This window comes from Xiphophorus hellerii, chromosome 20 (genome assembly GCF_003331165.1).
Source record: "Xiphophorus hellerii strain 12219 chromosome 20, Xiphophorus_hellerii-4.1, whole genome shotgun sequence".
In the NCBI taxonomy this organism is placed as follows: Eukaryota; Metazoa; Chordata; class Actinopteri; order Cyprinodontiformes; family Poeciliidae; genus Xiphophorus; species Xiphophorus hellerii.
This window is the reverse complement of record NC_045691.1, coordinates 25,865,855-25,888,639: the sequence shown is the minus strand read 5'-3', so window position 1 is coordinate 25,888,639 and position 22,785 is coordinate 25,865,855. Positions and strand designations below refer to the sequence as shown.

The window sequence follows — 22,785 nt, the reverse complement described above, 5'->3', positions numbered from 1 at the left end:
GGGCCCGAAACTGTGTGCTGCTTGGCCTGAATCAGCTCCATTAAAGAGGCCAACAGGCTATTAACCCCAGCATCAATACCTCACAGGTTCAGCGACGCTCCCAAACCCCATTCCAGCAGCCAGTCATAAACACCGGCCTTATTATAGCATCTCCTGGCCAGAGCGGTGAGCTCCGGTCGGCCTCGTAACAAAAGAGTCCTGAAGTCGACATTAACCCGGGTGGGCCAGAGGCCAGAAACGGAACAAGAGACAGAGTGGTGAGGACGCGGGAGCTAATGAACTGTTGCTCGGTTTTATGTTTCGGGGTTTAATTCCTGTCGGTGGGCTCCAAATGATTTCATTTAATTTCGTTTGGGGAATAAAAGTGGTTCCGGGCTGCTGGATTTGTGCATCCAAACGGAAGATAAAGCGTGCCGACTGAATCACATTGTGCCACATCAGTTCACCTCAATCATATTCCCTCCTCGGAACTCCTTCCAGCAGATTTTTTTATTCATAAGCCCCTGGCTTAATCAACATTAGGCAAGGAGGTGTTGAAAGGAATAAAACAATTTAGCGACTACCAATGCATTTGTCTCACAGCATGAATGCGACGCCAGTGCAAATGGATTTTTTTTTTTTTAATTCACCGGCTTCCAAAGATAACATCGCACTAAAATATGATCTGAGTTTTAGTATTTACAAAGCTATAGGGATCGTGCCGTAATCAGAGTTAAAGTGCAAACCGCGATGAGCTTCTCTGTGAGAGTAAACAAAAGAAGATTGTTTTAGATTAGAGGCTTATCGTGGAAGTGCAGCAGAAACGCCCCACTGAGAGGAACTATCACATCAGTCAAATCCCATCTTGGAATCTGACATAAGTGACAACTGAGAAGAACACACACACACACACACACACACGCATGTGCACACATTTGAACTTGCATGAGACTCATTAATGATCTCACCCCGGGGTGAAAGCAGAAACAGCGACACTGAGTGTAAGACGCTAAATAAAAGCCTTTTGCGATGAATGTCACGGAGGGAGGAGGTGTCGGGCTGGTGATGTCACTCGCTTCCTCTTCCCTTTGGCAGGCTCGCGGTGTTTACCCAACACCCTCAGGTGCAGCGACTGAGGCGTCGCTAGGCAACCGCACCATCCCTGGTGCCGCTCTGCCTCTGGCACTCAAGTGGGAGCTTATGTGGACTTAACTCGGAAAAGAGCAGCAGGGCTGAGGAGCGGAAGGGAGGATTACCAGGAAAAATATTGGATTGGGCCGAGACACAAGGGCCGAGGCCTTACCTGAGTCCCCGCTGCCGTCGAACATAGACGCCCTGGTTCCCACACAACCAGAAAGAGACCCCGGTTTGGCTTTTTTTTTTTTTTTGATTGATTGATTGATTGATTGATTATTCACGGCGAAGTCGATGATACAGGGTCACCGAGCAGACTGGGTGCTTAATGAGTAAAGGGAAATATAAGTGTTGAACGGTGAACGCGATTATAACCTAATGTTTAAAAGAACGACTCTGTCAGCAACAGTTAAACCTTATAAAGGGAATGAAATATTGCCATCTAGTGGCTACCGGATATGTTTTCCTGAAGGAAAAGAAAAGCTGCACATTGATGGTTAGCGCCCACAGATTGTAACGTATTTTAGTTATTTTAAACGCTGTGATTTGGCAAGATTTTACTTTTATTTTTCGGGCAGGTTAATCACCAGAGACCCACAGCTATCAGAGCAACTGACATGCTGAGATAAACCTGAAATTACGGAAGAGTGGTAAGAAAAAAATTAATTAAAAATACTCCGAACTGCATGTTGCATCTCTAAGAAAAAAATGTTCTGGTTAGATAAGATGTATATTCAACTATGACGGCGTATTAGGGTAATTGTATATAGGACAAAAAAGATTCAATATCTGAGAAAACTTCAGAATAATTTCTGAGATTTTTCTCAAGGAAAATTAGTGAGATTAATCTCTGAGTTTCTCAGTTTTTTCCTTGCACATTCTCAACTTTTTTTAACTCAGAAAATCTGAAATCAGGCTGAGAAATTTTCTAGAAAGCACTCAGAAATTTCTGAGTTTAAACTCAGAAGTTCTGAGATTTGTCTCAGAAATTTACTCTCTCTTCTTTTTCTATCGACAATGGCCCTAATGCGCTGTGGTAGTACAACACCTTTCCCCACAGTGAAACATGGTGGCGGTAGCATTATACTGTGGGGAGGCTTTTCCTAAGCAAAGACAAAAAAAGATGGTCAGAGTTGATGGAATGGAGGAGGGAACTAAAGAGTTAACCTGTTAAGAGTTGATAGATGGAAGTATATTCCTGCGCTAGAATGGCCCAGTCAAAGTTAACATCTAAATCCTGAAAAATCTGTGGAAATCTTGAAATTTATGTTTCTAGATGTTGCTAAGCTGGTAGAAAATGTCAGAAAGACTTTGTTTTAGTGCACATGCAATTGTACACCACATATCATAATTGTAATTCCAAACAGGAATGAAAACCCTGAACCCTTGTTCCGCTTCTCAATTGAGCACCACTTATAGTTTTGGTCTATCCAAACAAAGAAAAAAACACTGTAATGTATATTTTTAGGCTTGTGGTGACAAAATCTGAGATGTCAAAATAACGGGAGTCCTTTTTGTGAGCTGTGTAGCGTTCCTTTTTAATGGACAGCACAGACACACACACACACACAAAAGAAAAAAGATGCTCCCAATCATTAAACCATCAGCCTGCTTTCCCAGTGGAAGAATGGGCCTAATCATTTCCAGCAAATGGTTTATTATGGCGAATGTTAGCAGCTGATGTGACAGCTGTTGCCAGTGCACTGTGCAGGGGCTGATAATGGGGACAGCCTTAAACAAGACGACTCAACAAAGAGTCGGACAGACTGGTAAGCAGGCTGCGTGCGTGTGGTTTCGTTCTGGGCCGATTGATTGTTGCTGCGCTTCACACACACGTACACACACGCACGCACACACACCCAGGGGACGCTTACAGTGAACTACAGGTGGTTCTACAGATGTTAAGGGTTTAGGTCTTTTGTGTACAAAGCCTGCGTAAAGCATTCACAGTTCGTACCAACACAGGGTGTGGCCCTCTAGTGGCTGCACAGAAAATAACTGAAGGAGAACTTTTACTGGCCCAGAAGGTCTCTATACTAGAAAGCGGGTGAGACTGGTGAAAATGGTGGGACAAGGAGAGCTGGTCAGAACCAGAGCAGAGACTACGTCTATCTAAATGCTGACCAGTTTTTAGGTTTTATGTTCACCACTTCTGTCACCAGCGATCATCATGCGCCACTGGTGTCAATTAGACCAGACTCACAACAGAGTACTTTTAAATCCCTGGGACGGAGGCCGGTTTTCTATCAGGTCTTCAAACTACTGTTCTCATTTCTCCTGACCTCCTCCTTCTCAGTCCGCTCCTTGTGAACTCAGATTCAAGCTGAAGACTTTGCAATAGATATTTCAGCCTTGTATGCCCAATGTGTTATGCATTGACGGCAGTGTTCTGTATATACCACCGTCTCTCTTCACTCTTAGCAGTCTTGAGCTCTCCGTCTTTCACAGTTTTTTCCCCCCCAGTTTTTCTCGACTGTGGAAAATATCTTTGTCTATCCTGACTAGTGAAAACAACTTGAAATGGAAAAGTTAGAAAAATGTGGATTTATGACATTTTTACTACATGAATGCGTCTTAACCCGAAAGCACAAATAGCAGGATGAAACCAAAATCTCTGCTCCTTAGAATGTGAATTGTTTAATGGAGCAAATTTATGCCATTAAATCATCTGAATTATGTCCGGACAACCCATTCAAGAAACAAATTATATGTTTCAACAAATTTCAACAAACGTCCTTCACAAATTTTACAGAAGGTCAAAAACTGCGCAGTCAAACTCAGCTTTCTGAAGGATTTGAACATTTTTTCCCCATCTCTATACTAATAAAAAATACCTACATGTAAATAATATGAATGGATACACAATGGCTTAAAGGCCTGATCTCTCTAGTAAGCACCTCTTTTCAATATGTTCCATTTGTTTCTTTTTCTGTAGATTTGGTTGTAGAATATTAGTTAGTACACAGGCTTTAATAAAAGGGAACAAAAATTCAAAACGGATACAGAAAACAGCAGAGCACGTTCTCAAGATCCCCATAAGAGATTAGCCCAGAGGCTTCCTGTGATCAAGACAACATGTAGAGCAGCTCCTACAGCAGCAGTCATTTTAAAACGACATGAAGATTTATATTTATACAGAGATTTGACAAGGAGCGATGAAGAGAGCTGTGATCCTGTAGTCACGATTTGCTGATAACCTCAGGAAAATGACCCGCCTCCCCCGGCGACCAACGCCTGCTGATGGACCAGGCCAGCTCAGGTTGGCACGCTGTGAGTCATTTGCAGTAACTTAGGGAGATGAGGTGACCGTTTTGTAGGTGTTGAGTCACGAAAGCCGTTTTCTGTGCCGGCTTCATTATGATTTTAATCGATCGCTGACCGTTACCGACGCGTGCCTGGAGCTGCTCGAGTTCGAGCTTCGTCTCATCCTTACAGTATTTGTACTGTTGCTTTTTTTTTTTTTAGAAATAAAATCCCCTTTTCAGACTTTCTCTGGTGCTCTCTTGTCCTTGACCGCTTAGTTCATCGCATAAACAAACAGAAGATTCACAGAAGGGGAAATGACAAGAGAAAATAAATAGTCTTTAAAATACACAGGAAATCTGATCAAACAAAACGAAAAAGAAAACAGTGAAGCAGAAGTAATAGCGAAAATGTTATTACTCGGTTCCAGATAAATGCAGCTAACACCGGGATTCCCTTTACTTATCAGGCAGGCTCCATATGTTTTCCGGAGGAATGAGGGAAATATATGGAGTTGACAATAATCAAGTGTGTAAGCTAACGATACGCTACATTCAACAGCTCCTCTATGCCGATGTAAAGAATTAAACACGCCTCACAGCATGAGCATGTCACATCATTAATCTGTTCAACTTTTTTAACTATCATGCAAGAACCAGATAATCTCTTCCACTCCACCAAAAACTTCAAGGTTTGGCTTTATCCACTTAATATTTACCAAACGTTCTTCCTAAAATAAATTATTACAGTATGAACTGTTTGCCTGGAAATGCCTTTGAAGTTGTATAATTGCTAAATCAAATTAAAGGTATTTTGAGGCTTTCTAATATATTTTCCTGCATTTTTCCACTGAAGTCATTACAACAGAATATTAGGGCCATACTATATAAAGTCATGAATAACGTCGCACGAGAATAAAGTTGTAATATTATGTATTTCATTTTTCTATGACTTTATCCTCTTATTTTCTATCATTATTTTCTTAGCATGACCCTAATACTGGGAAAATAAGTACTATAAGAAAAAGTAACGTTACTGAGCCAAGATGTCGCCTTCTACCCTGAGGTAGAGTTGAGAAACTGCAATACAAAAAGTTAAATTTCAAGAGCGAATCTGAAGATATCATGTCGATCTCACTGCCATGCTAGTATGGATCCGATACTGATACCGTCAGTATCGATGTTTTGAATCGATTCGCAACAGAAAGAATACTTCCATAGCACATGTACAAATATTAAATATTTGGGGAAAAAAATTGTCTTTGCACAGCCTAAAAACAAATATGTAGGAGTTCATAACAACTGCAAACAAAGTAAGATTTTTGGAGAGCCGAATATATCTAAATATGTTACACCCCAATACAAAACTGAATGTGAAAAAATAACGTTCAAAATGTAAATATAACTTTTAAGATTGTTAGTATAATCTGGATATGGAAACCTAGATGAATGATAAGTTGGATCATAAAAGCTTAATTTATGGGTGTGAATATCATAAGAATGAGCCGAACCTAAAGGTCCGACCACAGTAACTTGTTGGACCTGTATCCTGAAGCAAGTTTATTCAAACATGCCCATAACTTTACATCCCTTTTATTCTTTTCTCCACACAAATATCATCATAATTAGATCCTGTAGGACTGCGTCTGACATTTTGAAATATATGGGAAGCATTTCTGGGGAGTAATTATATACAGCTTGTCCTTATGTGAGGAAAGCTGTGGGGAATAAACAGCCTGCGACTCATATTCTTTACTGAACTGATGAAGTGGGTCTGATGTACTGCAATAAACTCTCTGACATTTTAAATTGCGCAAATGTCAAGATGATACCTAAGTTGACTGCTTGTGTGATTGTGTGTCTGTCTGTATGCGCTTTAGGTGTGTACCGTGTGGAGAGATTTCGTATTCCTCGCTCTCGTCGAGAGGCTGTCTCCACTCGCTGAGCGACAGTGTTTGCGTTTTGTTTGCTCTTTTTGCAGAGCTGAGCCGCTCACTTCGCCGTCACCGTCCACACGTTGGGATTGGATCTGACGGACAATGGCTGTTGCCCCACATTTGGCTCCCGCCGTCAGAACGCAACTTTTCCTGCCAAACCCATTTGCTCCAGCCGCCAGCGCTCTCCACTGTTGCCTTGGTAACAAAAACTTGTGGTGGCTTTTGTTTAGTGAAAGTGAAGTAATTGATGCATTATATGCTAATCAAAAACAACAGTGCAGGTAGGATGATGTGAATGTTCACCCAGTTGGCATACCAAGCAGATGCAGATGCGTGTGTTGGGGTGTGTGTGTGTGTGTGGGTGTGTGTGTTTGGGTGTGTGCGTGTGTGTTTGCCAGGCAGACCTTTGATGATAGATGTCAGACGCAGCTCTGCTGATGGATACGTCTTCTTCCTGCTCAGCAGACCAGCAAAGACACACTCGATGGAATATTAAAATTATTATATCAAGAAAATGAAAAACGCAAGAGCTTCAAAAGAGTGAAAGAATCTCAAGATGAACAAGCAAGGACTGGTGAGAAAGGTCTCATTTTGTCAGGCTTCTTTTGTCACGAGTTGTTCCTTATGGAGGTAACTGAAAAATTTTCATTTTGATCCTTCTTCTAAAAATGGTCTTGGAAAATGCAGTGTGAATGCTGTGAGCTGAATTTCCGGGTGAGAATCGCAGAAAGAATTGAAGTCAACTGCAGAAGACGTGCAAAAATGTAAGAAACGAGCAGAAGCAGCAGAAGAAAAAGCAAAAGCCAACAAAACACCTGTACAACTGTTGAAGACGAGTGAAAACTTTCAGTCAAAGACTATTAGAAACACAGCTTTCAATGCTAAACTGTAAGATCAAATGAGCTAAGAAGCTAAAACTAACTGACTTTCTAATGTGAGCTAGCATATAGGCTATTGCTAGCAAGTTGACCTACAGTGCATACCCCATGCAGTGTGAAAAAAAACTAAGTAAAAGCTAAAATTAGCTAAAAAGGTAACGCTAGCTAAAATACCAATGCTAGCATCTAGACTAGCATTAGCATGTTGACCAGGATCATACTTCATGCAGTGTGAAAAAAAAAACAGATGTAAAAGCTAAAAATGAGATAAGAAACTAAAACTAGTTTCTTATCTAGAAACTAGATAACATACTAATGTCAGCTAGCATATAGGCTAGCTGACATTACAGTAAAATACCCCCATGCAGTGTGAAAAAACAATGTAAAAGCTAAAATTAGCAAAAAAGTTACCCCTAGCTGAAATACCAATGCTAGCATCGAGGCAATAGCATGTTGACCTACAGGAACAAGCTCCATGAAGAGTGAAAAAAATGGATGTAAAAACTAAAACTAGCTAAATACTAAAGCTAACTAAAGTAGTATTGACAGCCTTAGTGTATGTTTGAGGTTCCCTGCTAGCTGGTTGCTCTCAAAGTCCGCTCATTTTACTGAATCTTTTACAGTTCCCTCCACAGGTATTGGCACATGTTTGGAAAGCTTGAAGAGATATTTATCATTTATCTCAATAAAATTATTCATCCTTTAATTTGACTAGATTAGTCTGGTGGGATAAAATGTGGTTGAGAAAAACATAGCAAAATTACCATTTCCACATTTACTGGCATCTCAGGCCACGTCTACAGAAGAAATAATTTTTGGAAACTTTTAGGTAAACCAGCTTTAAACAATGTAATTTGAATGCTTTTTCTTACTATTATTAATCTTGCATTGATAAGTAGGTTATTTTTAGGAATGTAACCGATTCATAGCAGACTGGATTTACATAAATATTCAGTGGCTGTTTTTTTGTTTTTTTATCAAATTCTTAGATATTTTTAGTTTCATGTTGATTTGTTTGCCTTTTAATAAGTACTATTCCTGAGAAAATATAAAAATCTCCTTATGTCTCTTTAAGTGTATTAACTTAAAGAGACTGTATTAACAGTCGGAGCTAAAACAATTTATCCTTTCATGATGTTCTCTGTTTATTGCAGACTAACTGGTTTATGGAAATTAAAGTGAGTTGCCGGAAATACTTAAATGATTCCCTTGAAACATTTAATTATGATTCAAGATGAAAAAATGTTGCTAATTATGAAAAATTAGCAACATTTTTGCATCTTGAATCGTGATGAAAAAACTACCAAACAAATATATTAATTTACTAAAGCTGAACAGATGAACAGAATTGAGTATTTTCACAAATATTTGGAGCATTTATTGGACTATTTCATGGACACATGTTCCAGCAGATTACAAATTCGAACTTACCCATTACATTTTTTCACTATAGTCTTTGTTAACGCTGTGATGGCCACTAAAAAATTCTACATTGATTATTTCTGTGTTAAAAATGCATTGATGGATTATTGTCTTTATTCTTTAACATGATGTAGAAATAACTAATGATTTCTTTATTTCTGAAACTCGTCGTCTCTCATAGTAAAATCTGCAACAAGCAATAAAAGCACTCCTCTGATCCCGATGAATAATTTGCTCTGAAGCTCGCCGAGCCCCTAATAGGAAATACTGTCACTCTGAAGCAGCTATCACATATAAATGATTCCCTTTTATGTCACGAACATGAATGATGGCTTCAATTGTGAAATGAAAAGTTTTCTTTCCTGGTGTTTCTGTTTGTCTTTTTCCCAAAAGGCGGCGTTTTAATGAGCGTGGCGCCGTACGAAGGGAGGCATGACACAGTAGCAATAATTTGGGCTTCTCGCAGTTGACGAAAAACGGAGTAAAAACTGAAGTGCAGTAAATTATTTAGTGCAGGGGCCGTAGCAAAGATCTGACAAGTTGCTCATTTAGAAAGATTAACAGATGTGCCACATCACTCTGTTGTCAGTCTCCGCCGAGCTAAAGAAGCATGAATAAATTGGGTTTCATATCTCCAGTGGGAACCATTCTTCATGACGGTCTTCTTCTCCTTTCTTCCCTTTGCAGAACGTCTAAAAATAAGAAGAAGGGGAGGGAAACGGAGATACATTTGTTATCTACAGCCATAAGGGCCATTGTGCTGCATTTTCTGTTTTTCTTTCTCCTTATCTCACTCATTCAAATTCTGCTCCGGCAGCAACTTCTGAATCTATCCAACTAACAGGAGGAGGAAACAATTTCGTAAAAAGTTTCTTGCCGAGACTTGAACAAACGCTGACGCCCGTCTCGCGGCCGAGGCTGCGACTTTTGCCTGAACTTTTCCAGAGGAGCTCACAGACCCGGTGTAGACACTTTCGTTCCTGACACAACCTCAGATATTAAACGTTTCCCTGTTTTTGTCACGTCACGACCACAGTGGGACGATTTCCTGCCCCGAGTGGAGGAGTTTAAGTAGACCTCAAGGTCTTGTGGCGAGTTCCTTTTGTCGTCGAAAGTGGGAAATTCCAAATTCCCAGTCGGAAACATCAACTGGAATGCGACTACCCCCAGTTACGACTTGAAAGGCCGACTTCGCATTTCGAAATGGCCGCTCCTCACGACAACAGCGGTGAGCTGTGGTGGAAGCATATTTATTTTATAAGACGTACACGGAAGAGTGTGTTGAAGCAGCTAGACTTCTGAAGTTAAAGGACTCAATTTGAGGTCTCCTGGCCTAGTCCAAGTTCAGATTTTTGGACGTTGTAGTTGCCGTCTCCATCTGCTCTGACATGTAGTACAAAGAACAGAGAAAAAAATCTGTCCAAACCGGCTGGAAACGTAAACCCAAAAGACTGTAGAGTGTTTCTCTTAGGGGCCTGGATATAAATTCACAAAACACGTTTCAGATTTTTATTTGTAAAATGTCTTTTTTTTAAAAAAAGAAAAGAAAAACGTTTATATATATTTTCAGTTTCACAAAGGAACAAAGCACTTCACTTCACCACCTGTTACTTTGTTCGTCTTTTTCCAGGCTTTTGCTTCTTCTTCGCTGTTGTGAAAGAATGTCGTGTTCAAAGAAGCTGTTGTTTTGTTTACTGGCACGACAGAGCCGAGAATGACTGACAGACAACTTTGATCATTTCTTTGTCCGCTGTCTCAGAGGAAAAACAGCGAACCGTGGAGAGTGATTCACCTCAACAGCCGCTCTCTGCCTCTGCTGCTGGAGGGAGACATTAGGCCTCTTTTACAATTCTACGGCCTTCTGGGGAAGAAAGAGCCGAACGTGACTCATTTGATGTGCCAAGTTTGCCAAATGAGAGTCAAGTAGTCGTTATGTTAGCCAAAGACGAAGGAGACAGGTCAAAAAAACGAATGTCCAACAGCGGGAACAAGAACTACCAAGCAAGCATGTTCAGTTCCAGCCAGAAACAACAGGAACGCCGTATTCATTTGGCACATTTATTGCATTATTTTATTGAATCCACACTCGGGTAACATGATATACATTCAGGCTGGAATGTAAACGTTTATCACCACCGATACTTGGAGAAAACCTCCTTCATAAGTAGCAGAAAAATTAGACAAGTAGCAGCCAATAAGCTTCTGGCATGAATATTGCTGGATAAATGATTATTCCTAACAGAAAATATTAAGAAATGTTTTCTGGTAGCAACGCAATCTAAAACCAGCTTTGATAAATGTTTTGGATCATTGATCTGTTTTTTCCAATATTTCAACCATGTAATCGTTAATTTGACTTGAAGTCTGAGGAATTCCTCCTTCCTCATCCCTATTGGTTGCAACGGTGAAGGTGGAACGCCTCACTTTGACGTTACCATTTTTTTTGTCCAACCTTAAAACTTTTCAGCCACTGACTCAGTTTAAATAACCCCTACAATCATTTCTAATGAGATGAGTTGTCTGTCGGCTGCAGAGGGTGCGCGGTTTTGTTTTGACGAAATATCCGTTGGAGATTAAACAATTAATCGCGATGAATCGATTATTGAGACAATCGTCAACTCTTTCAGCAATCGATCAATTGTTAACTGGAGAGTACAGGCTCAATAAGAAGGCCGTTTGGTGAAAGAACAGCATATCCAGAGCAGTAATTAAGACAAAACTGTACGAAATATACGTACAACTTGTCTTTAAATCTTCCCGTGTGGTATAGCTTTAGCTTCACCCGGTTCAAATACTGTACTTAAAAAATCTCCTTTTGCTATAAATTATTAATCGAAGGACTAAACAGATTAGCCCTACACTCTGTTGACGCTAAGTCAAGCAGAAAGGCCTGAGCTTTTCACATGCTGATGTTAGAAACTTTTTGTAGCTGCAGATACATCCGTTGCTTCACATGAAAGAACTGTGCGCTATTTCATTTTCATTTTAGGCAATAAAATCTTTATTTTCATGTTTTAAAAAGAAAAGCGAACTAAATTATTTGGGGTATTTTGCATCTTTTAATGCATTTAAAAAATTGTTAAAAATCTGCAGAGTGTGCCAATGTTTCTATCCAATTAATCATCAGAATAATCTGTAACTAAAGCAAACATTAGTTGCAGCCCTAATGTCAGTGAAGATGTACGTCTTGGAAGGTGTATGTAAAATTCTGACCCAGTGTGGAACATAGAAGATCCAAGATGAATTCAGGTGATAGTTTTAACGTCTGCTTCACTATTTTATTGTATGACTGAGATGAACTACCAATTCCTGGACACCTTTGGTATCTGATCCAGTTTTTACTACAAGTAGAGATGGAGAATTCATCTTTCATTCCCAAACTATGGCGGTTCAATGGAGTCATGTTGGGGTGTTGCTCAGAAAGTCACAATCTCAGCCAGGTAGTAGTATTTTTTTTTTATCCAGTGGAGATCACAACATTATTTACAGAAAGTCAAATACTTGTTGAGAGATTTCAGTCTGGACCAAAGCGATTTATCAATAAGCCAAAATATTTCATCAGCGGAGCCGCTGGGCTGTAAACATTTCTTAAGCAGCGCTCCCTGAAGAGTAACTCGAAATGCTATGAAAGCACAACAGCACTAAAGCCCTCGCTCTTAGCTGCAGTGGGGCATCAATAATCATCACTCCACACTAAGATCCCAGGTAGACCCGCCGTTTGTTGCACGGGCTTAAAAATGTGCCATTTGCTCCAACGGAAACGATTCACCCAATTTGTTTTCTACCCTCTTGTCAGCCCCTGTGAACGTCGTCGTCACAGACCTGTATCCCGCTCGCGCAGGCAGATGCCTCAAAGTCTCATTTGTGGTTTAATTCAAACTGTAATTCGGCAAGCGGCGTGATCCCTTTGACACGAAATGTCAAGGAGACGCGGCGTGCCAGACACGTTGTATGATGGAAGACGACGACAGGGGTTGAATGAAAACCGGCTTCTCACTCCAACCCAAGTGAAAATTGACTAAAATTTTAAGTTAATGAGCAATTATCCCGCCAATTTACCTTTATTGATGTCTGTTGTCTTACTGATTTGCAAATGAATCCTGGCTTTTTTTTCTTTCTTTTTTTTACTGATTTAATTCATCGTCTTTATTTTCCCGCCTTTTTATCATGGACACCGTGAGTCGTGTAAAATGCTTTCTCTCTATATATATTTTTTGTTTTCCAGATGCAGCATTTTCTAGGAAACAACTCATATATTCCTGAAAGCTCCGTGGACGTACACGGAGCATTCAGTGTACATGCACATGCTAGTTACTCCAGCGAAGGAGTAACCAGTCCGGCTCCTTCGCTGGGTTGGAAGTTTTGGCGGGTCTGAATCGCTGCCAACAAAAAAGTCGCCAAGACAGGAACAAAATATGCGTCCAGTTTTTTCTTTTCTTTGCCCTCTTTTTTTCCATCCTTTTCACGTTGCCGCTCCATGGAGCTCCACTCATGTTAACCGTAGAAATGCTCTAGCTAGTTTGCCATCTGTTGCCAAGTGACTGATGATGACGTTGGTGGACGGCTGGTGACAAGCTTTACCCAGAATACACTTGGAGACAATATGGAGGATCCGCTTGTAAATTTGTATGTCATAAAGTTAAATGTAAATAAAGCCAGTCATATAGCACAACATTTTATTTAATATTTTACACTCACTATGTCACTAAAATCAGTCGGTCTTGTACATTTTTTAGCAACCATGAGTCAACAATGACTGGGGCACCATACTATATAATACTATTACATACACTGTACTCAACAGGAGAGGGCCTGCCTTCAGACGTGATAAAAGGAAGTTATATTCTGTCTCCCATCCGGGCCAAACCTCCCAAACGCTCCGCCCCTGCGCAGACTCGTTACCATAACGACTGACAACAACGCCACTAATGTATCAGGATTCAGCAACCAAAACAAAGCACTCAAGCATTTCCCACACAAAGAACAGAACATTCAGTCCATTACAGTGTTACTTTTTTTAGTAGAGGTGTGCCGATCGATCCCTAGCTTTTAGGCTTTATGTTTATGTGCGATTATTAATAAGTGATAATAGATTAGATACAACAGCTATTAGCTAATTTAAACACCTGCTCTGTTGATGATTTCTCAGAGTTTTTGTGTGGGTCACCTTGTTTTATATTGTTACTGAACCAAAACACACAGAATTCCACATCACATCTACACGTTATGGTTATCAAAGTCAAGCTAGCACAACTGAATTACTTTCCTCTCCCTTGCTATTTTTTTCTTAGTTAAAACCTTTTTCTGACCTTATCTATTTGTTGTAGTGGTGACTATTAGTAGCAAAGCACTGCGTCCCTTTTTCTTTTATATTATATTATATACATTTTAAATGTATGCGTGATACCAATGGTAGTCATCCATTGGTATCACGCATACATTTAAGATAACTCAACAGCTAAAACCAATGGTAGTCATCGTTGGCGAGCAGCATTTTGCCCTCCACCAAGTACCTCTTGCATGTGTGTCGTCAACCTGAAAGGGGACTTCATCCAGCAGGAAACAAAGAAAAAAGGTTTCCTATTCATTCATCTTTCGATTCCAGGTCCATCTTGGTTCTGGGGACCCCTACACTCCTGGATTCCCGTCCTTCAATCAGATCCTGTTTCCCCCAACGAAGTCAGCTGGCCTCCCAAAAACCCCGGGCCCAGACCGTCACTGCCAGCTCGGCTGCAACGTTTACTTACAAATACATGTACCATGAATAGATGGTACAGCTCCTCCTGAAAGCTCCGTGGACGTACACAAGCAGCCATACTCCGCCGTAATCAAAACACGCCTAGCGCCGTTTGCTACGTTTATTTATTCATTCATAAATGCAGATGCGACTGGGATGCATTTCTGCCTTTCAAATCAGCTGCGCTGCACTCAGCTTGAACCGGCAACTTGTAGTCTGGCCTTCCTTTTGACTGCACATGAAAGACCGGCGTTGCAACTGTAATGACTTAACAGAATGTGTTCACAAAGAAAAAAAATAAATAAAAAAACATCTAAAAATAAAATGAATTATTTAGCCTCTCAGTCCAGAACCTCTTTTTAAGTTCAGCTGAGGATTCACACACACATGCAGCTTTGATGATTGGGCTCGACGCTCGTCTCTCTGAACGCCGGGGTTAATGGAAGCTTCTGTTTGCTTTGTGTTGGTCTCTTGAAAGAGAATTAAGGATTGATGTGTGTGAATGTGGATATTTTACATTAGTTGGTGAATCCAGTGTCTGGAAAAGGTTCATCGCATTTTGTCCCTTCACAGCCACGACTATTTTATTAGAATGTATGCAACAGACCGACACAAGCAAATGTGTAATTTTCAAGTGGAAGGATAATAACACGGCTTTGGAAGACATGGTGGGGGCACAAGTAAATCCTGGTGGCCCGCCAGGCTTATAATGCACTGCGGGAAACCCTGGGTGTAAGCATCTTTCAACAGCGAAAACATATGTAGCTGAACTATTCACCTGAAGAAACATCAAGCTGAATGTAAGCATTGCTGGTACTGGAGGACATTCAGCTAAAGTCCAAATCCAGCTGCCTGGATCACTCAACCAGTCCAAAGGGTCGCATAGTGTTTAAAATGCAACAACCCACTGAGACTGTTGTGATATGTCCTTCAGTTGCATTCAAGTACGTCTTGTAAACTGGCTCGTCTAAATATCCAAATAGAAAAATATCTGTTGAGTCTTTTTATTATTATTATTATTATTATTCCTTACAAACAACACTGAAAAAGGTGTTGGGGTTGCAATGTGACATAATGTGAATGTGTTTGACAACATTTGCACGTAGCTGTTGATCTGCAGGCATTTTCCGAAACACTAGAAGCAAAGTGTCTTAAAAACGGAATACATGGACGTAAAATGTGTTGAAACACATTTAAGCGGAAGATACATTTAAGCACAGCCGTGCTCCGTTATGAGAAATCTTGTGAATCAGAAAAATGTACAGTTTAAAATCACCCTTATCTCTCCACCTGCAGCTCACCACTTGTAAAGTGTATTATCTGCACATAACACGCTGGATTATTCAGCAGTTTTTATTTTATTTTTTGTAATGAAACTGCTGGACCGTCCGCCTCTGATGGAGCCGTAAAAGAAGATTAATAAAAATCACCCGAGCAGAGGTGTGGGCTCTTCTTAGTAGTCACGGATGAGACAATGAACGTGCAAGATTGTATACAACACACGAAGCGTTGATTCAGAGTAAATCACCCGCTTCCGTTCAAGTTACGCCATTATATCAATGTTGCCGTTTGCACAATACATCATAGCACAATAAAGAGAAATAAAACCCGCAATAAAATTTCACTAGGCACGAAAATTCAACAGGGTACTCTGGAGATGGAGATTTTTTTATTTATTTTTTTGTATTTATGCAACAGATTGCTCCTTCTGCTGGTTCAAGTATTGTTTTGTTTTGTTGGGGGGTTTTTCCCCCCACTCTCAGTTGATCGTGCTGAAAGCTGATCCACGTCTGGGTACTTGACTGAAGCGCCTACACAGCCGAACAGCTATTCTCACTCACAACAAGCTGTGATCTAATTTCAACTTTTAGCTACAGAGGAACTTACAGAAACGACAGCATCCCAGCTGTAAGGGACGTGACATCAAACAGGCTCTGCAACGCATGCGCAGAGGACGCGAGGTTGTATTTATAGCAGAGTTTTGGTTGAGCTTGACAGCAACATTGTGTCCAGGAAACCTCAAAGAAGTCAGCTGTTCTGTTTTGTTGCTTAAATTAACCAATACTGCCCTCTGGTGGTTGAAATTGGAACAAGGAAAACAACAGCATCCAAAAGTTTGCACCTGTTGGACTAGAGATCATTTCCATGAGTAAAATAATTAACGTCGAAGTTTCATTTGAAAGTGAATTATTATTTATTAATTATTATTATTATAAAACATACATTTACATTTCAGAATGGTTTTTTGTCCATCGTGCAATTACAGTAAAACTGTGGTTGTAATATCACAAAATGTAAAAAAAAAAAAAAAAGTTCACAGGTTTTGAATATTCCATAATAAATACAATTAATTTCCCACTTACATTATTAGCTTCAATAAAAATAAGATCAAATTTAGTTTTATACATTTTACACATAGGAAATCAATGGGAACTTGTTTCCAAATGTTGCTGTTATGATGTCACTTCCTGTTTTCCCATCCTTTGTTGGTGCACTGGTTTCTTGTTTAAACTGAAAGCCCCAGTTTTGACAGGATGGTGACTTCAGAAAAATACCACTAACTACATACATAGTGTGTGTGTGTGTCTGTCTGTCCTCAGTTTCTGCCACATTGAGCAACAGGGCTAAGGGCGTTACCTTGGGAACCAGCCAGAGCAGCGGAGGGAATGTTCCTAATAGAGAGCAGTGATGATTACTGACTGGAAAGAACTGAAGGTCACAAGTGACGGCACTGCTGAGAGTCTGAAGACTCTGATTTTCTTAAAGATAACTTCAACTTACCGAGGCGTGGCGCAGCATCTGCAGCTTGATGACACATTCTGTACCTTTTATTACGCAGCAGGGCAGCGAAGACAAAAAGATATACCGTACAGCGCCGTGATGGTTCAGTTCATCCAAGAAATTGCAACGTCAGACGAAGTTAAGCTGAACAAATACAAAAACAGTTCTCAAAAGATGATTTTATTTATTAAGGGGGAAATATGGACAGCATTTCAGAATAAAGAAAAACATACTGAGAGTTGAGCGAGGTGTAAATAGTTTGATGATCTGTTGTTTTTTTGTTTTGTTGTTGTTTTTTTGGCTGCTTAGGGACCAGAAACCAATAATTCTGCTCTGCAGCACAAAATCCTAAAACTACAACTGGACAACAGCTCCTTCACAAACTTTTTCTTCCTTGGTGCAAAGAGGACCGCTACCTTAGGTCCTTCCTCCCAGAGACTACCTTCAGAACCATCACTCCTCCTAACAAGCTCCACAACTGTTTACATCGCTGTGATTACTTGCTCTTTTTCCATTTCTTGTAAATAGTTGGTTGTTGTTTATAAAGGCGCAATATTGTGCAAAATGAACATTTTTGAGCATTACATCGTGCTTTTACGTTATTCTCTCATCAGAAACAGACCTGGAGCGTTGCCTTGATCCCTTCATGCGTGTTTGAGAAATGCTTTAATCTCCCATGGCAACCATTCAGCTGTGCAAAACGCCCGGGTGGACCTAGCCCCGCCTTCGAGGACGGCTCTCCTCCTCTGAGCTGCAGTTTCTAAGCTTCTGAGCTGGTAAAAATGTTGTCAAGAGGGTTAATAGGGGAGCCATATAATAGAGGAGGAGTTACAGAAAGAGCAGGAGTTTTTAAAGAGACAGGCACAACTTCAAGGTGTTAAATTACAAATTCAAATTTCTCCTAGGTCACATCTGATATGTACAGCATTCTTATAAAAACTGAAGGCAACATAGTTACTTCACGGTGCTACTGCCCTTTTAATGCTCAACTATGAATGCACATTTGGCACACTTTTTTTCTTTTTTTTTTAAATGACCCTACTCAGTTGTAGAGTGCAATGTTGAATTGAATAACTGTGCAGTATTGTTTTCTTATGTTGTAAAGTCTCTTTTTTTTTGTCTGTTTTGTGAATTTTCCCATCGTGTGACAATAAAGGATATTTCTGCACTATTCCACAAGAAAATTCAAAGCCATTCATTTCTGACCTTGAGCTGCAACGTGTTTAGGTTATGCTGTGGGACAGGGTCCAAAGTGCACTAGCAGGTCAAACAGAGGTTTTGGAGTAAGTCTGTCCAGTCTGGACTTAAAGCCGAAATGTTGCAGCGTGACACTAAGCAGACTATTTATGATAGAAGCCCTCCAACTTGGCTTGAATGTAAGTTTTCTGGAAAGAGTCGACCAAAATTTCTCAGAAATTAAGTAAAAGACTAAGTTAATGGTAGGATTGAGGAGCGATTGCTTTTTCACTTCAGGCCAGGCCGAGTTATGTTTTTCTTTTGCAAATGAAATGATCATTTGAAAAGTTTAACAAAAAGAAAAAGAAAAGAGAAACACAGAAAGAACTCTTCGAAGTGGCACACATGTCTTTAGCATTCAAACTGTTCAGTGTAGAAAAATATTTCTCAGGTCACTTAGTGCTACACTTGAAAGCAAAGGAAGTCTGAGCCTTTGATGGTTTCATCTGTCACAAAAAGCTCCTGTGTCAGAGGGACCTCCGTCTGCTGCGACGATAGTTCCTCTCCCAGCAGAGAGCGACGGGGCTGGAGGAGGCATGTGGTGAGGCAGCGTGGGAGCTGCGGGAGACCCGGTCCACCCTGTAGGAGATGGAGGTGTAAAACACGGGGTTGCTATGGCCGCCCGTGTGTTCCTGCTGCAGGTCAGAGCTGCTGCCGCACACCGCCAGCCCACGGCACCACCAGCAGCAGATCAGATCCCCGAGTCTGTTGGGTTTGGGAAGCTCGGAATGCTCCGGTTCGATGAGTCTGAGGTCGTCTGAATTAGAGGAGACCAGACTCACGCAGCTGCCGCCCTCCTCCTCCACCGGAAGAGTGAACCGGCCGCTTCCTCCGTCCGCAGCATCCGACTCGTCCTCCTCCTTCAAAAGTTGCTCGTCCTCCCGCTCGGCGGTCCTCACGTCAGAGCTCACGGTGAGAAACCTCAACACCACCAGGTTGAGGAAAGCTCCCGTGACCGTCAGTCCGACCAGAATGTACACGAAGCAAAAAGCCACGTAGGGCGGCCGCCTCTGCAGGGCGTCCGTCTTCTTCAGGGCGACCAAGTCCCCGAAGCCGATGGTGGTGAGCGTGACGAAGCAGTAGTAGTAGGCGTTGAAGAAGGTCCAGTCCTCGAAGTGCGAGAAGGCGGCGGCCCCGACGCACAGGGTGCCGACGCAGGACAGCAGCCCCACCAGCACCATGTTCCCCATGGAGACCTCGGTCTCCCTGAGGCCCAGGCCCCGCTTGGCTCTGCGCAGGAGGCAGCGGACCAGCGTGTTGATCCTCTCCCCCAGGCTCTGGAACATGACCAGAGTCAGAGGGATTCCCAGGACCGCGTAGAACATGCAGAAGGTCTTGCCGGCGTCGGTGCGAGGAACGACGTGGCCGTAACCTGAAACGTCACAAAGGCACTGCGGGTTAAGCACTTACGGCCGCGGGTGCTGATGGTGATATAGCGAGGGGCTCAAGATCGGATTCCAATGATTAATCCAGTCTCTGGTTTCTGTTGCTTCACATCCATCGTGGCATCCAATTTGCATCCATTTTAAAGCGATATTCCTACATTTCTGGCAGACAGGTTTTGCAGCGCTGGTAACATAACAAATAAATACAGAAAATTTGTTGCTTAAAAAAAAAAAGGACCGTAAGTTATGGTCCAGTCACTTTTGGCAGCAATAAGGATTAATCCGCTAAATCTCGACTGAATTTGGCTTGAAAGTTTTTTATTTTACAAAGTTTAAAAGTATATTCTTGAAAGCGTGTTTCTTTTTTCTTTTTATTATTTCATTTGTTCATTCGTTGAAGTTGTTTGTTTCTTGTTTTGGTTTTAAAGCGGTTTCGTCGACGTGACGGTATTTTATTTCTTTTCGTTATTTGATTAATGAGTTATTTTTTTAGCTATTAAATGTTTGACTTAGCTTTCATGTAGTTTATTACTGGTTGCAGTAAAAGCACAAAAAAAACTGCTATGTGCCTCAGAAAACTTTAGCTAATATAAAAAGAGATTTTTTTTTTTTTTTTATGTACCGCCACTGTTTCACAGAAACTTTTGCAACAAATCGTGCGCCTCAAAACAAAAGTCATGTCGTCGTGTTCACCGGCCGCAGAGACGTAAAGAACCGCAACCGCGTTCTTACCTATCGTGGTGACGACCGTGATGGCGAAGTAAAAAGAGCCGGAGAACTTCCACTGCCTGCCGCCGCGGTGCGGCTCCGACTGCAGGACGACTCTCTCCACCTCCCGGTAGTCCTCCTCCAGGAAGCCGTACTTTCTCTTCAGCTCGCCCAGTTTCTGCTCCAGGGCCTTCTTCCGGGAGCTCTCGCTCTCCGTCTCCAGCGCGTCGAACACGGCGGCTCCGACGAGCAGGTAGAAAACAACGGAGAGGATGAGGAAGAGAGTCCTGACGTTTTGCGCCTTCATCGTGCTGCTCCTGCTGCTGCTGCTGAGGATGATGGTGCTCAGAGGGAGAGCCCCATCCTGCAGGGTTCAAGTGCTTGGAGGGGGGGGATTAAGAGCAGGCACTGCAAACTGTGAAACTTGCTCCAACAGCAGGTGGAGAGGGCAGGCAGGCAGACAACCACCTCTGAGCTTCACAGGATGCTTGTCTGGCCTACTATCATCATTCACTGAGCCTCTTCAGGAACACCGATGCGTGCCGCGGTTGTCTTCCCATTTACACTAAGAAAAAAAAACAACACATTGGATAAATGGATTAGACTGTTTTATTTGTTAAATTTGTAAATATATATATTTTTTAAAAATCTATAGTGTAGGTGGTGTCATAAAAGCCGACGACAGACACTACAGACAGACACAACGTATTGTAAAAGTATTTACACACCTTGGATTTTTTTTATTTTATTTTTTTTACTTTTTGTTACATACGAGTCGCAGATTTTGTGGGATTTTATGAACACAAAATAGCGCATAACTCTGAATTACTGGGGAAATGAAGACACAGTGTCACCATCTGTACTTTGCTTTTACATTTACGCTCCTAATTTGTTGATTATATCTCCCCATTTTGTATTTTCCCCTCGTGTTAGTTCATTTATTCACATTGTTTGTGCTTTGCACTCGTTTCCTCTGTGTTTCTCATTGTTATGTCAGTGTGAGGTTTTATTTTTTTAGTTCTCTCCTTTGTAAGCAAGTGTCACAGACATTAAAATAACAAAGTCAGTCATAAAGGCGCAAACACGAAAACAAGCATATCAAAACCGACGTACCATGTGTTAGTATTAGTCATGTTTATCTGTCATCTTTCTCTCAGCCTGCCACTCTGCTCCCCTTCCCAGCTGCATCTACTCACCGGTCATTAGCTCTTCTGGAGCCTTTGTCACTTCCCCCCTCTGCTGTGTTATGGAATCTCCTAAAGTGAGCGGCTGCTGATGTGAAAACATCATTTCATATCAGAGATTAGCTTACTTTAACCACTGCGAACATTCATCAGTTTGTTAAGCAGAGGAATGCTAACCCCACGCCCCCCAAAAAAGAAGAAGAAAATATTGTTTTCTCTACTCATGAAAACCAAACAGAGATGGTTTATTAGTCTTTGCGCAGCAATGCGTGCACACATTTCGGAGCACGAGTGCGGCCGTTAATCAGTGACCCTGCCTTGAGGGATCTTAAATACACAAGTGTCAAAGTGTCTGTGTGTGTGTTGTGTCTGTCTGCGGCTGCCTCGCAGAGCTGCAGCTGGAGCGGCTGCCCTTTCTGGGCAGCTTTGGCCCTCCTCATGAAGCACTCATGTGGGACGGTTGCCTCCGCTTTCAGCCAAAGTGCTGCCACTGAGCGACGAGGCACAGAGGCTGGTGGCACAACGATGACCTTTCTCAAGCGCACTTAGCCACGGAGCGATCCAGGATTCCTAATGTCGGGAATCCAGCACACAGGGCCGAGTGTGTGGACATCAGGAGAAACCACGGGGGCTTCTCGGCTGCTCCAAGTGTCGGGAGTTTTCCTCTGGGCCATGCTAATAAGACACACAGAAATAAGTGCCGTAGGTCCATCCTGCAAGTTCTTCCACTTGTACCGTCTTTGTCTATTTTAGGAAAACAGTCCAATCGGGTAAAAGTTCCTATGAGCTGGTAGGTTTCCTGATGTGACTCAGTTTTTAAGCATACCTCATCAGTTTTCAATAGGTTCAAAGTTCAGGCCATTCAAGAAAGTTTATGCTAGCCTTCCTTATCCATGTGTGTTTGAAATCATTGTCCTGTTGGGAAACCAAACTGTTTATAGATCTCAACTCAACTCAGTTGTCGGAACAATGTAAAAGTATTTGCCTCTTGTTAGACTATTTGCTCTCACACTTAATTTTACCGATTGTCAGACAAAAATAACCAGAGTAAATACAAAATTCTGTCTTATTTTAATAATGATTTAATTTAATAGGGGGGGACAAAATACCTACACTGATCTGGGTCTGTGTGAAAAAGTAAGTGCACTCCTTGTTAAATTGT

At 41.5% G+C, this 22,785-nt stretch overlaps 1 protein-coding gene and 1 long non-coding RNA gene across 2 annotated transcripts; one reads left to right on the top strand and one right to left on the bottom strand.

Moving 5' to 3' along the window:
* Positions 1–1,071: 1,071 nt before the first annotated feature.
* Positions 1,072–18,283, top strand: LOC116709799 (uncharacterized). The gene is made up of 2 exons (XR_004336965.1): positions 1,072–1,345; positions 17,420–18,283. It is a non-coding gene; the product is annotated as an uncharacterized LOC116709799 (long non-coding RNA).
* On the bottom strand, positions 17,275–22,556 carry LOC116709798 (potassium channel subfamily K member 15-like). The gene is made up of 2 exons (XM_032548452.1): positions 20,464–22,556; positions 17,275–19,718 (listed from the first exon to the last, which is right to left on the bottom strand). Exons 1-2 carry the CDS (start codon positions 20,744–20,746, stop codon positions 18,814–18,816), a joined length of 1,188 nt encoding a protein of 395 aa, XP_032404343.1. The 5' UTR covers positions 20,747–22,556; the 3' UTR covers positions 17,275–18,813.
* Positions 22,557–22,785: the final 229 nt, after the last annotated feature.